At 35.9% G+C, this 14,667-nt stretch overlaps 1 protein-coding gene across 1 annotated transcript in view; it reads left to right on the top strand.

Annotated features, from left to right (window-relative positions):
- Window positions 1-14,380, top strand: part of LOC126163021 (sterol O-acyltransferase 2-like) — a 239,914-nt gene extending 225,534 nt beyond the window's left edge. The window contains exons 10-11 of the mRNA XM_049919891.1: window positions 3,423-3,562; window positions 10,668-14,380. Of these exons, the coding sequence (XP_049775848.1) occupies window positions 3,423-3,562; window positions 10,668-10,730 (203 nt within the window). The 3' untranslated portion in view covers window positions 10,731-14,380. The remainder of the gene's footprint in view (window positions 1-3,422; window positions 3,563-10,667) is intronic.
- Window positions 14,381-14,667: the final 287 nt, after the last annotated feature.

Here is a 14,667-nt window from a genome sequence, read left to right as displayed (position 1 = left end):
AGGGGGATCAGCTCTGTGGTATATTAATTTATTTGGTATAAATCTCTCACTTGCTGTCAGTAATATTTCTTTGAATTCATGTCACATCTTGTCTACACTTGCATTGTTAATGTGGAAGAACTGGAAATTGTCTCTCAGGAAGGCATCAAGAGAATTTTATCTGCTTTTTGAGTAGGTATATTTTTCACTTATTTTGGGAGAATTTGGTAGTTACAGTATTCAGTCTCACCACACCCACCCTGTGCTCACTTACCCCTGCATCCATTTTAATGCTTGTTATTAGCTCAGGATTATTTGTTGCTAAGAGGTCAAGTGTGTTCTCACAACAGGTTACTATTAGAGTGGGCTCAAGAACTAATTGCCCAAAATAATTTTCAGAGAAGACATTTAGCATACTTTTGGATGATTATTTATGCATATCTCCAGATTTAAACATTTATTTTCACCAACATATTGAAGGTAAATTGTAATCACTGCCAGTAGGCTTCAGTTTTCTTTTAATCTTCCAGCAGTTGTATCATCTGAGTTTGGAGGTTGGTAAAAGGATCCAATTATTATTTTATCATAGTTGTCAAGAATGACCTCTACACATACTAACTCACAGGAACTACCTATTTCAATTATGCAAAGAGATAAACTACTTCCAAAAACAAACATGCCACCACCAATTGTGTCCTTTCTGAACACTGTTAGGTCCTTCACAAAAATTTCAGCTAAACTTATCTCAGGCTTTAGCCAGCTTTCAGTGCCTATAATGATTTGAACATCAGTGCTTTCTTCTAATGCTTGGAGCTCTGGTACTTCCTCATCACAGCTATGACAATTTACAGCTGTTATACCAATGGCTTCTATATCTATGTTCTTCCTGCGTTTGACCTACACCCTCTCAGACTGCAACCCTTTCTGTGTTTCCCCAATGCCTTCTAACCAAAACAACCACCCAGTTCATGCCACAAAGCCCCAGCTACCCATGTAACCACCTCCTGTATGTAATGGACTCCTGACATATTTAGTGGAACCCGAAACCCCACCACCCTACGGCACAAGTAGAGGAATTTGCAGACTACATGGTCACAGAATCATCTGAGCCTCTGATTCAGACCCTCCACTTAGCTCTGTACCAGAGGTCCACTATCAGTCCAGTCAACTATGCTGCAGACTGTGAGCCCTGTTTTCATTTTGCAAGCAAGACTGGCAGCCTTTACAACTTCTGATAGCTGCTCAAAACCAGAGAGAATCTCTTCTGAACCAAAGTAACACACATAATTGGTACCACCTGCACATAGCTGCATCCTGTGATATTAGTGGCATCTGGAGGGACCTGTTCTGCATCTGGAATGACTCCACTTGGTATGCACAAAGACTCCACATTGGCTTTCTTCCTCTCCTTGGTAGCCAATTTGCTAAGGGGCTCCATAATGTGCCTGACAGTGGAGCTCCCAATGACCAATAATCCCAACCTCTGTGCTTGCCCGAATCTTGCAGGCTGAAATGATTCCTCTGAAACAGGACAAGCAATTGCATCTAGCTGAAGCACAGTGTCAGCCAAAGACAGCACCTGGAGCCTGTTTTCCAGCCTTATGTTCGGCCCCTTGGAAAGTCTTATCCCGCCTGCCATGCTCTGAGGAAATCTCCACTCGACCACAGTTGTGCAGTCAGCTTCAGTACAAGCAATAACTGGGCTGGCCACAAGTGGAGACTGATCAGTGGACTCAAGGGTCGTGTGGATGTCCACTGGACCCCACAACTGGCCCACAACAGGGATGCCCATCCACTATAGCCTCACTCTTTGTAACCAAAGTAATCACAGTCTGGAGCTGAGAGTAAAGTCTCACCAAGTCAGCTTGCATCTACACAGAGCAATGATAGCCCCCACACATACAAATGACCATGGAAAACTACACTACTCTACACAGACAAACAAAGGACATCAAAATGTGCTATGGAACTCTACTACTGTAGACACTGGTGAAGACACCAGAACTATGTCTAATAAATTGGATTAATGCACAAAGATGGAAAAACTAAACTGTCAAAGCAATGAAGTGAGACTAAATAACTCTCTCCTGATCAGGAACTTGTAATATGTCACAAAATCGCTTCACTGTCTGACACAAATATGAGAAATGTGTCATAAATATTAAATTAACATGCAGAAATTCAAGAAATTAAGATATCGAAGCACACAGATGAAACTACATAATTTGCTCCCAGTTAGGTGCAAATATGTACTCATGATAAGAAATTTCAGACTGCATGGAACATGCATATTAAAACTGGATGGCCATTAGAAAGGGCATTCATGTTTGGTCTGCTGATATCATAAAGATGAGAGATGCTGCTTTATGTCTGTTTGTTTATTTATTTATTCATTCTGCAATACACACACTAAACTGCATATGTTTCCTAATAATTTTAGTGAGCTTCTACAAATAAAATGTACATAAGTTAATGTCTGAAGAAAAAAGCCAGTTTTAATTTTTTATCTTAGGTAAATAAATAAATAAATAAAAATAAAAATTTAAAACTTATTTACAACCAACTGTGAATCTTAGAAATGTGTTAATTTCCATAGATGTGGCAACTCTTTATCATCTTCATATCAGCAGAGTCAATGTGGATGGCCTTCCTAATTGCCATTTGGTGTAAATACAAAAGTTCTGCGCAATTTGGGAGCGTAGGTCCACGTCCTACCGACTGCGCCAGTCGTCAGTGTCTCTCGTAGTACCAACCTAGCAGAGCGGACCTACGTTGTGGCATTGTTGCTATCGATACCACAGTATTCATGAGTATATGCAAATATGTATATGTAACAAATATGTACCTCGTAAACAAATACATGTGTTTTAAATGTCTTGTACTCCATATACTGTGATCTAACCTTCAGACGTAAGAGGAATCAAGTCACCATGTCTCAATGGTACGTTTAATCTTTGCCAATATAGGTTACTTTTGATTGCATTAATAACGTGTTACGTACATGAGGTATGTGTGTTAATGACCACAAAAGTGGCAGTTACAATTTTAATTTGTAATTTTACTAGGTCTTTTAAAAAATATTTTAATAACCAGGTGTGGTGGTTTAGACTTCTATGTGTGACACTGTGGCCCTTGACTACTTCACGTAAGTTAGCATGTTATATGTCAAATTTGTGATTATATCTTATTGTATGGTTGTGTAACACATTGTGTTCTAGAGTTCTGAAGATGCTTGTATTGGATGAGTGAAACATTTAAAAAAAAAAAAAAAAAAAAAAAAAAAAAAAAAAAAAAAAAAAAAAAAAAAAAAAAAAAGTTACATCCAAGTTGTGGCTGCTCTAAACTTTTAATTTTAACAGTATTACTTGCTTCTTATTATTATTATTTATTATTATTGTTATTATTGTTATTATTGTTATTATTGTTATTGTTATTATTTACAGTGGGCCTGGTGTTTGTAACACATGATCGGCTGCCAGGTGGCAATCTATTAATGTGGTTGCTCGTCACAACAGGAACAGGGCTCCTTACCAGCCTCTACATGATGGAGTGGTTTGCTCGACGCCACTGCCCTCGGTTTATTGTGAGTATGGTGCACCTGGCTACAGGTTTAAACTAAAATTGTAAACTAATGAATTTATTTTAGTTAAAGATTAGAGTTCGCTGTCTCTGTACGCTCCTTATTAGGACATTTATGAGGATTATAAACACCATGCTAGAATGTCCTGTACCATAACATTCTGCTCAAAAAATTAGAAAGGCAGGGAGGAAGAGGTGTAGGGCATAGATAAACATGTCTGAACCTAAAAAAGCCACAGGCAGAAGGTATCACTTCAGTATGAATTCATAACTAAGAATGAAACAGGATACAGCTACTTCCTTTCTTGTGAATTACCAATAAAATATGGTGTAATGCAATCTTAGGTCCACTACTGTTCTTGATTCATGTGGACAACTTCCTGAATATATAAGTCCCCAAAAAACTAGTCTATTTTCAAATGACACTAGCATGTTGTTCATTGGATCCAACCCAGAAACCTTGCCATCAACAGTAGAAAGTTCTGCAAAAAGACTTCCTGAGTGGTTTACCAATACCAGAGTCACTACAAGTACTGAGAAAAAATGTGTCAACTTTCATTTGTTTCCTCCATCTAATCAAATATCTATTCACACATGATTAAAAAATGATCCCCTAGAAAATGTCAAAAAAGTTTTGGGTATATGGATTCAGCAAGATTTAAAGTGGGACAGACACAAATAATTTGTCTAGGAAACTCTCGTCCATTTGTGTGGTCTAAGAATATTAAAGCCAACAACAAGAAAAACAACAGTACTACGGGCATACTATGTGCAGTTCCACTCACTGCTACGATATTTGATCTTTTTCTGGGGACACTCAACTCACAATGTAAAAGTTTTTAGAATTCAAACAATAGCTCTAAGCATAATTTGTGGCCTTGGAAACTTTCAAACAACAGTGTGTAATGTAGGATGAAAGAAATGTCCCTGCATGTAAAAGAACTGCTAGTTAAGACTGATGATGTCTCCATTTTTGACTTACTGTGTAGAGATTCTACTGATACAGCTCAACATTGTCACTTAACAGTATATGATTGTTTTGTGGATGAGGCAGAGATAATAAAACAACTGCTGTTTTCTAAAAACATCATCAAATTTTTCTGACATATTTCCTGCTGGAAAAAAATACAAATCTTATTGGCTCTCACTGTAGGATTTACAGACAGGTGCTCTCTTCTAAAGCTAAAACACCTAGAAACTGGTCATAGCACTTAAAGTGGCTGTCAGTGTAAGTAATAAAATTAAGTGCTATGAATACTCATCTTTCTCTTTGTTCTATGTAATGACCTACACATTGAACACCAGTCTTTAATCTTTAATCTACAAGTCTGGTGACTTTCAAAGGACAATATGCTTAGCAGGCTGCACGAATTGAAATCAGATGTAGAACTATTTATTTTCAGTCAAAGGAAAGCAGAGCACTGATGACAGCTTTACATTTTCATTAGTATACCTTGCAGACTTTTTTGAAATCCTGAATAATCTGGATTTGCATCTACAAGGTAGAAATACTGCAATAAAGGATTCCAGTGATGCCATAAGGGCATTCTTGGAAAAGAAAGAACTATGAAAGTGTCACCTAGATGCTTACTAACTTTTCATCATTCCCTCGATTCAGTGAACTTTCAGATAGGCAAGAGTGCGATGTAAATGAGTGAAGGGTCATCATCAGTAAATCCCCGGAATGACTTTGAGAAGAGTTCATACTTTGTTTTCCTTGTCTGTCTTCAGAAGACTGGCAGTGCAAATTAGCAAGATTACCCTTCACAATTGACATGCATGCCCTTCCTGATGCAATACACAAGGATCCAATTAAACTGAACTGAAATGTGATTAGAGTGCTGAAGAACAATTTCAATAAACTAGGTTGTAAGAAATTTGGATCAATTTCCCTGCATCCAGAGGTGGCAAAGGAAGCCTTAAAAGTCCTCATACAGTCTTCAAACAGTTATCATATACATATCTATTAGAGACTGGGATCTCAACTCTAGCCGTTGTGAAAAACAAAGAAGTTTCCTGAATATGGATAAGGACCTTAGATGTGCTTTAACTAGTTTGAAACCACACATTCAGGAGCTGGTCAATGAAAATCAATTTCAACTGTTTCACTAATGTTCTGAATTTCTCTTGTGATTTATTTTTTTAATTTTTTTTTAAAGTTACATGTGAAAAGCACTGCCCAAGCAAGAAAAATATCATTAGATATTTAAGTAAGACAAGTGTTTCTACTTTGGCTACCAGGTTCTTTGAAACATAGGTATTGTATTACTAAGAGAATACAGATTAATGTCAAATAAAGTTTTCTGGAAAAATAAAACAAAAGTTAATAAAATAAACAAACATAGGGGCATCAGATATTCAGCAGTTGCAAAGGTGGCAACAGGTATAACAGGTTGAGAACCACTGGACTAAACAGTATTGATACCATCAAACTGCTGTGCAGAATTTCAGCTTTCTATGTATGTGGTAGGATTGTTGCATATTTATCATAGCTGACCTTTGTTGAAAAACTTAACATTCCAGTAATAATAATATTTTATTGTCGTTCAGCTGATTACAGCAATAGACAAAGTCAAGAGCATATATTTCTACATAAACTACTATATCGAAGTAAATTGGTTTACATAAAATAGGTACACGTTAGAATACAGTATTTTCATCTTCAAAGAATTCATCAATGGAGTAAAACGGATTGTTCACTAGTAGCTTGTATAATTTAGCTTTAAAGATATTTACAGGCAGTTCTTTAAAGTCAGCACTTAGTCTATTAAACATCCTTAGTCCAAGAACTAGGTAAGAGTTATGTGATTTTGATAATCTATGATATGGTACATCTACAGATGTTCTGTTTCTAGTATTATGGCTATGAATATCACTTCTCAACACAAAATTAGACACATTGTTTCTAATGTACATTAAAACATTGTAGATGAATAAGTTTACTACTGTAAGACACTGCAATTTAATAAACAGAGGTTTACAATGTTCTGTTTTATCAGAATCCGTTATTATTCTTATTACTTTTTTCTGTAAAAGTAAAATGTCATTTACATGACAGCTACTACCCCACAGTAAAATTCCATAAGAGATGATGCTTTGGAAGAAGGCAAAATATGCTGATCTCACATAGTCATTGGGAACATGTCTTTTTAAATTTCTAATTAGATAAATAACTCTTGAAAGCCTTGCCAATATATTTTTAATGTGTGGTTCCCACGTCAATTTATTGTCAATAGTAACACCTAAAAATTTAACAGTTTCTAATTCCTGGTAGTTAGGATTCTCTCCGAGGCTAAAGTAAAGTGTCTGGGTTTTGTTTTCATTTAGCAAGAAGCCATTAGCTTTGAACCATAATGAGGACTGAGCAAGGGTATTTTCGGTCAGTGTTTTCAGTGTACCTAGATCAGAGCTTTTATGTAGAAAAGTTGTGTCATCAGCATACAATATTGTATGAGATTTTATGAATAAGGGCAGGTCATTAATCATTAGTATAAACAGTAAAGGTCCAAGCACCGACCCTTGAGGCACTCCGTACCTAACATTAACCAAATTTGATTTCTCCCTACCAATGCACACAACTTGTTGACGCTTCTCTAGAAAAGACCTGAACATATTTATACTGTTGTCATCAAAACCATAGTAAACTAGCTAATTCAGCACAGTGTCATGCTCTACACAGTCAAAGGCTCTGCTCAGGTCACAAAATGTAGCCTGGGCATAGTCCCTAGCTCCTAAATCCAAACTGTTTATCACTAATTATATTTAGTTTACCCAAGTAGGCACTAACTTGCTCATACATAATCGTTTCTAAAATTTTTGAAAAAACTGGGGTCATGGATATAGGTCTGTAACTAGTGGGACAGTTCTTTTCCCCTTTTTTGTATATGGGCACAACTCTAGAAATTTTTAGTATGTCGGGGAACTTACTTTCAACTAGGCATTTGTTAACACAAAAGGTTAAAGGATAAATCCCACAATCAATAACATCTTTCAACAAATTACATGACATATCATAGTAATCAACACTAACTGAAGGTTTGAAATGTTTCACTATTTTTAGGATATTATTTGGGTTCACTTATGTGAAAGTGAAGGTGCTTGGGGGAAGCTTTTCAAAGCAGCTGTCCATAATACTAAGTGCATTTTCAGGTGGTTTGATTATTGAACTACTAATTTCTTCAATGGACTGAATGCAATATTTATTAAATTCTTCTGGGGTAATGGCAATTTCCTCTTTGTGTTTAATGTGTGCAATGGAGTTTATTACACTCCAGGCCTTCTTCCATTTATTGTTAGATTTTTCAATGTTTACTATGTTATGCAGGTTCTTTGCTTCATTTATTGCCTTCCTGTACTTGCATTTAGCTTTAGCATACAGGTCTGATTTACTGGTTTTGTACAGAATACAGCATAACAGTATTTTTCAGTTGCCCTAACTGTGGAGTATACCATTCCTTCGTTTTCCTTTTCTTGTAATTACTACTAATATTCACTGTATATTTTTTCAGAGGGATGCTATTTTCAAATACATTTAAAAAGATGGAGAACAACTTTGTGAATACAATATCAGCTGAACAGTGTTGAAGCCTAATGAAACATATGTCCCAACTAAAATAAGTGAGGGCATGTCTAAACCTATCCATCCTCTCTCTGCTCACTGGTCTAGTAATCACAGTTTTAGATTCTGGTTTGGTGCAGTCTGAAGTTACATTATTAAGACTAAGATATACTGCATCATGGTCTGAGAAAGGGAAACTAATTACATCAGTGGACATACAAGTTCTCTTAATATTTGTAAATATATTGTCTAGACAAGATGAGCCTCTGGTAGGTTTGCAGTTAACATAGTACATGTTAAATTGTCGAAGCACATTTTTGAGCTCTGTCACATTTTTTCTGTCCTGCAGGACATCAAAACTTGAATTGATATCCCCTCCAATGACAACATTGTATTTTTTCCATTTCGGTATACATATGTACATTAAGAGTTCCTTAACTTTCTCCAGAAAGATATGGGGGTCACCACTAGGTGGCCTGTACACTACTACTACCATTAGCTTAAGGCTCTCAATTACTAGACCTGACATTTCAAAATGCATTTCATCACAAAGGGTATTGAGATCTATCCTGCCACAGTTTGGTGCAAGAGGTGTTTTTGCATATATTGCTACCCCACCACGTAAGTGCTGTTTTCTGCAATAGCAACTAAGTAGTGTGTAATCATCCAATACTTTGTACCCAAGCTCATCCTCTTTACACCAATGTTCACTTAAACATAGAATATCTATCACGTTTTCATTTGAAAATTCGTTGACAATTAAGTTTTTATCTGCCATGCCCTGAATATTGAGGTAGCATATTTTAAACTCTACTTTAGGCATTTCTTTTTTTGCGTATTCTCTTAGTTGACATGACCTACTGTTACTGCATGAAAGTTGACCAGGTTGTGTCCTTATGTTACTAGAACACCCAACCTGGTCTATGCTCCCCACAGATAGAATTTAGAATGATTTAGGTTTCTAAAAGGCAGTAGGTATTAAATAACAACTCTCCAACCTACCCATCAATCAGTTAGAGGGTCATATAAGTATACCCTAACATCTCAGTGGCAGTGAGATAAAGTGTAATCTTGTTGTAGGTAATAATCTCTCATCTTCATAGAGCTCTTCAATATCAGGGAGTTATGGAAGTTTGAAATATACCAGAAACATCTGTAGAGTTAAAATACTTTCAAGGAAGAATAGACTATCCCAACCACATGATGACTAACCACACATCAGTTCTTCACAGAGCCACCTCTGGCTTGAAAAAATGGATTCACAGAACCTACAAACAACTGAGACTATTACGGCAGCTTTTTAGTTTTATTGCACTTCATATGACCAGAGAAACTCCTTATTCTTCAAACAGGCCTATATGCTTTCAAACAACTCACTACTGAAGCCTTTTGCTTATGTTATACTCACTCATAGCATCTGGTCGCCTTGAAATAAATACTTCCATTTTGCAGCCTTCTTTGCCTCTTATAGACTTGATTTACTTACCTCACTTTAATGTGTACCACTGACTCCCAAGTATTTTCAATGTTCTTGTGGAGTTTTACATCACCATGGAACAGGGCTATCGATTTTTACTGTATGTGGTTACCAAGATCTTTACAATGTGCAAAAATGAACAGTACCATGTATTCAAAGTACCACAAATATGAGGATTTTTCCAAATTTTGTGTCATTGCTCTTGCATTTCTTTAATATAAAAACACTTTCAGTATAACTTCAGTACAGTTTTGCACCAACTGAAGGGAAAACTCATCTCAGCCATCCTTGTTCTTGTTGCACTGTCTTCTGTTTGTACCATGCATACTGATTGTGTGTTCTTGGCATTAGCTGGGACAATAATACACTAAACTGCTGCATACAAATCTCAAATATGTTTAATTTTATTCCAAGTTATTGACTATAAAAGAGTGAGTATGTTTGTTTGGATTCTCTCATATTATACTTGAGCTGGGACAGCTGTCACAATTGTACGCTGGAATGTAACAATATTATGAAAAGAATACTTGTTGCTCACCATATAGCAGATATACTGAGTCACAGTTAGACACAACTAAAACTGTCAGAAAGTGAGCTTTTTGGCCAACAAGGCCTTTGTTGGAAATACACACACACTCTCACTCTCACTCTCACTCTCACTCTCTTACTCATACTCATTGTCACACTTGCACAGACCACAGTCTCTGGCTGCAGATACCTCAGCAGCCTGAGACTCTAGTCATGTGCATGGGAGTTGCATTTGCACGAGAGCATTTGTATATGTCGTCTATTTCCAACAAAGGGCTTGTTGGGCAAAGGCTCGCTTTCTGACAGTCTTCTTTTTGTACCTATCTGTGACTTACCGTCTCTGCTATATGGTGAATAGCAACTATCCTTCTCATAATATCATTACATGCATGATGACAAGCATCATTAGCAGGAGATCTCAGCATCATGCACACCCAGAATCATTCTCTTACATGGTATTTCAGTTTAAAGAAATGGTCACCTAGCACAAACCACAAAACTGTAGCAGCCAAACTTACATTGTTTTAATGGATTTTGTTTTTCCAGGATTCTACATGGGACTTCTTTGTGCCAAGATCATGGTTCTGTTCACCACTCACATCTGAGTAACAATAGTTCATGTACCGTAAGTTAAGCAGGACTTCATTTTGAAGATAGTTTTCAAAAGTGCATCAGTCCTTCCTTGTCATTGTGAATACTCAAAAGAACATAACTTTTAACAAGAGATTATGTCAGTGGACTGGAATAAAGTATTTTTGTAGTGTATATATACAGATATTTTAATTGAATTGTAATAAGTCCATTTTGTTACAATGTTCGTAGTTTGCTGCAATGTGAACTCAGTGATAAATGTGACTGTGAAAGTTGTACATATTGAATGTGATGTACTTTTGCACTTTCGTGGTGTGAAATGTTTTTATGTATATGACATTTGTAATGTTCTTATTTTGGTATTTTTACTTATTAGTGATGTAGTATCAATTAGCATGACTTTCTGTGTTGCCCTCGTACTATACTTTACCACTTTTTCCCCTAAGCCCTTTGCATTGCTTTTAATGTACAAAGACTGAAGGTACTGTGTAATTTTAAGACAAATACTGATGACCATGACAGTACAGAAAATTCTGTTAATACATTTATGTATATAAGTAAATGATAGAAATTTGTCTACAGTTATAAATGTGCAAATTTGTTTGACATTTAGAGTAGTAAGTAAATATAACACAGATATATATTTGCTACAAAATGTACATCATCATAGGTCATAAATGACTCCACACCACATTATAGCTTCCTTTAAAAAAAAAAAAAATGTAGCAACTGCTATCACCTAACTGTTGCATTACATGGCTGTATTGCAGGAGGACATCTGAATTACCATCTTGTTGATGTTCTCTTAAAAGCTAACATTCAAGGCAAAGGGGGCACAATCATGGTACTTCATTCTTAATCAAGACTTCCTTATCAGTAGATTTATTTAACTTAAGATCAACAAAGCTGTCACATCCTGTGGATTTTTGTTTGATGGCCTGGTGTCTAGCTCCTGCCTACATAATTTTGGCAAAAGGAGCCACCTTCTCCTGCCTGAGCATTTGATGGTCCTCATGCCAGAGTAAGACCCATGGTTAGTGCCACACAGTCACACCACCACCTACATACTTTCCCAGTCAACATCATTTCCACCGTCAGAGTGCAGCTGGCTCCAAAGTTCCTTTGCTTTGGTGTTTCTGCACTTTTATCCTCTTTCTTAACAAAATTACCTGCTCAGCAACTTGGATTCATGAAGCTCTGTATAATACACATTTCCCAGATACAATATTACCCAACTGCTTCTGGTATGCTACAAACGAGATACAATGCAGAGGGATCAAAGACAATCCCACAGCTGTCACAAGGTCACTCAGTTCCATGACCATTTTGACTTATGAATTACTGTCATCCATGTTGAACAGCATTATTTTGGACAGCTATTTCACTTTCTCTAATCTTTGGGTACATAATGTCAACCAGTCACTTTAAAAATTCCTTATTATGTGTTACACTTGACTTTATAACAGAAGAAAATTTTGTTAGTTCTTCACACTCGCAGTGGAAAAGACTGTCAGATAAACTGATAATATTGTCATGGTGTAGCATTTCATTCCGAGTAACATCAGTATCATTTAGTTTAGTTGGCACATGTGTAGACAATCCCTTTAGTAAACACTTGCTGTCATACAATTTGTACTGAAGTTTTGTTTTGACATCACAGAATGTCACAGTTGTGTTAAAGTTTTGTGTAGAGTAATACTTCCAAGTAAACTGACAAAAGCTCGAAGTATTATGATTAAGCAACATTTGAGATCCTACCCATCTTGCATTCTGTTTTCCATCTTAACAAATTGCTTTTGCAGCAAATTAAACATTTTATAAAATGAAATTTTAACCAAATGGTGGGTCATAGGAAGGTTTTTTTTTATTTTTTTTAATTTTTTTAATTTTTTTTAATGTAATATTATTTCATATCAGGGCTTCATAGCTTCTCATCTTTCACTCAATGTAAGAAGAAACAGGACCAAAAATTGATAGTATTGTTTCATGCAGGCAACTGAATACACATAATCCAGATCAAGATTTGTCTTAATCAGTCATTACATGCATTTTTTCTGAATTTTAAGAGCTGTTTTTATTTCTTATTTAAGAAAGTTTTCCAAATCCAATCATGATTGTAAGTTAGTATCAGCTTGACAGTGGTGTTGTACTACACAGCCTGCAAAGTTTTTTCAACCCAAGAAAACTGTTTCACTGTTGGAGTCAAACATATTTTTCACTTTGGGCCTAATCAGTGTACATTGTTGTAATAAAGATAGCTTCAGGTTACATATATAAGTAGATGAAATGACAGTTTCCTTGGATTCAACAATCTAGCCCTTCAGACAATTCACTAATAATAGTACCTACTGTTGTCACCCAAGATCTTAATTGACTATCAAAGCATATTTGACTGTGAGACCTGAGTTTCTCCTGGCATATGTAATGTTCAAATAAATTAAGAGTGCTTGTTGATGATTTCACCCAGTTGCATTCCCATAAGTTATTTGAACATACTTGGCTGTCACTAACAACTAGACCTAACTATTAATACATCCTGCAATGTCTCTGTTGTTTTTCCCCCATATTCATTCCTCTAATCCTTTTCTATGTCTTTTTTTATACCTTTCTGCACTTCATTTTAATTCGGTTTGCCTGTTGCTCTAGTTACTTGTCTATTTGCTTCATTTTGTCAAAATAAATTTTGTCACTCCCTTTCTTTCTTCTTTTATTTTCTTGTTCAGTTTCAAACATTACTTTTCATTAAACCATTTTTTATACATGGCCAATACTTTCCCACTTCTGCTGTAATTCAGTTCACTACTAGTAATTTTGTATTTGCTGTTAGTCCTTGCAGCTGCTGATTCTTGAAATATAGTTAAGTGTTTCCCTTCTGCTGATACTACGACAGAATTTTCCTACCATATTTGTGACTCATTTTCATGTTTGGCTACTAGATCTTGTATGAAGTAATGTGAAGCTCTACAAGCTCATTCGTACATTGCAGTAAATACTTAACAAACTCCCTTTGTTTTATGAAAATTTCAGGAATGTTTGCATATTTTATGGCTTTCAGATTTCATACTGATATCACAACTGGCAAGAGCTGTTCAAATCCTTTTGTGGTACATTCATTCGAATTTTCCATTGTTCCACTGAATCACTTTAGTTAGTTATAAATTTGTTTGCATATGGATCCACTGCCTCAACATATTTTTTCAAAAGAAAACATTCTCTTTTATGGGATGCACAATTTTAAGATTATTTGCCACTGGTCAGTTTTGACTTTGTCATTACTAAGCAACATTTAGATAACCTCTGTGCAACATGTTACAGTGGATGTAATACCCCAATAAACCCACTAGCCCACATGTGGAACTACTTATAAACATTAATATGACATGTACCAAACAGAATGTTTGTGATATGTGTGGGAGAACTATGTATAGTATGACTTAAGTACATACTTAACATAAAACCACTGGCAATCACCTTACACTTGAACATCAGCTTATTCTCTTGAAATGCCCGTATGCAGGGTTCAGATAGTGATGGCATGATTCCTTTTATGAGACCACATCAGTCTCAAAGTAATTCAGTTCTGAATCTCTCTTGCTCTTACGCATGACAAAATGCAGAGAAACAACTTCATTTAGTTCTGATAACTGACTTGCAATTTCTAATTTTTTTATATGACATTATTCAAGTTACCCACTCTTTTCCAGTTAATTAAAAAAATAGTAATAGCAAAGTAGTGAATTCCATCCATTTGCAGTAAATTATTCCTGTGTTGGTTGTGTGCTCAGATAACTAAAGTGCAAAACTAGATTTTTAAGAAATCTGGACAGTACAGTCCAGTAGCTCAAACAGTTCAGAACCTCACACTCTATTAATGGGCTCACTGTGTCCAAACAGAGTGTGCACATAATGTTTTATTTCGGAAAATGTGAAGCAACTGAAATTAAGTCTCCCTCAG

This window comes from Schistocerca cancellata, chromosome 2 (assembly GCF_023864275.1).
Source record: "Schistocerca cancellata isolate TAMUIC-IGC-003103 chromosome 2, iqSchCanc2.1, whole genome shotgun sequence".
Lineage (NCBI taxonomy): Eukaryota > Metazoa > Arthropoda > Insecta > Orthoptera > Acrididae > Schistocerca > Schistocerca cancellata.
Note: the sequence above shows the minus strand (reverse complement) of the source record. Positions and strands in the feature narration are given on the sequence as shown.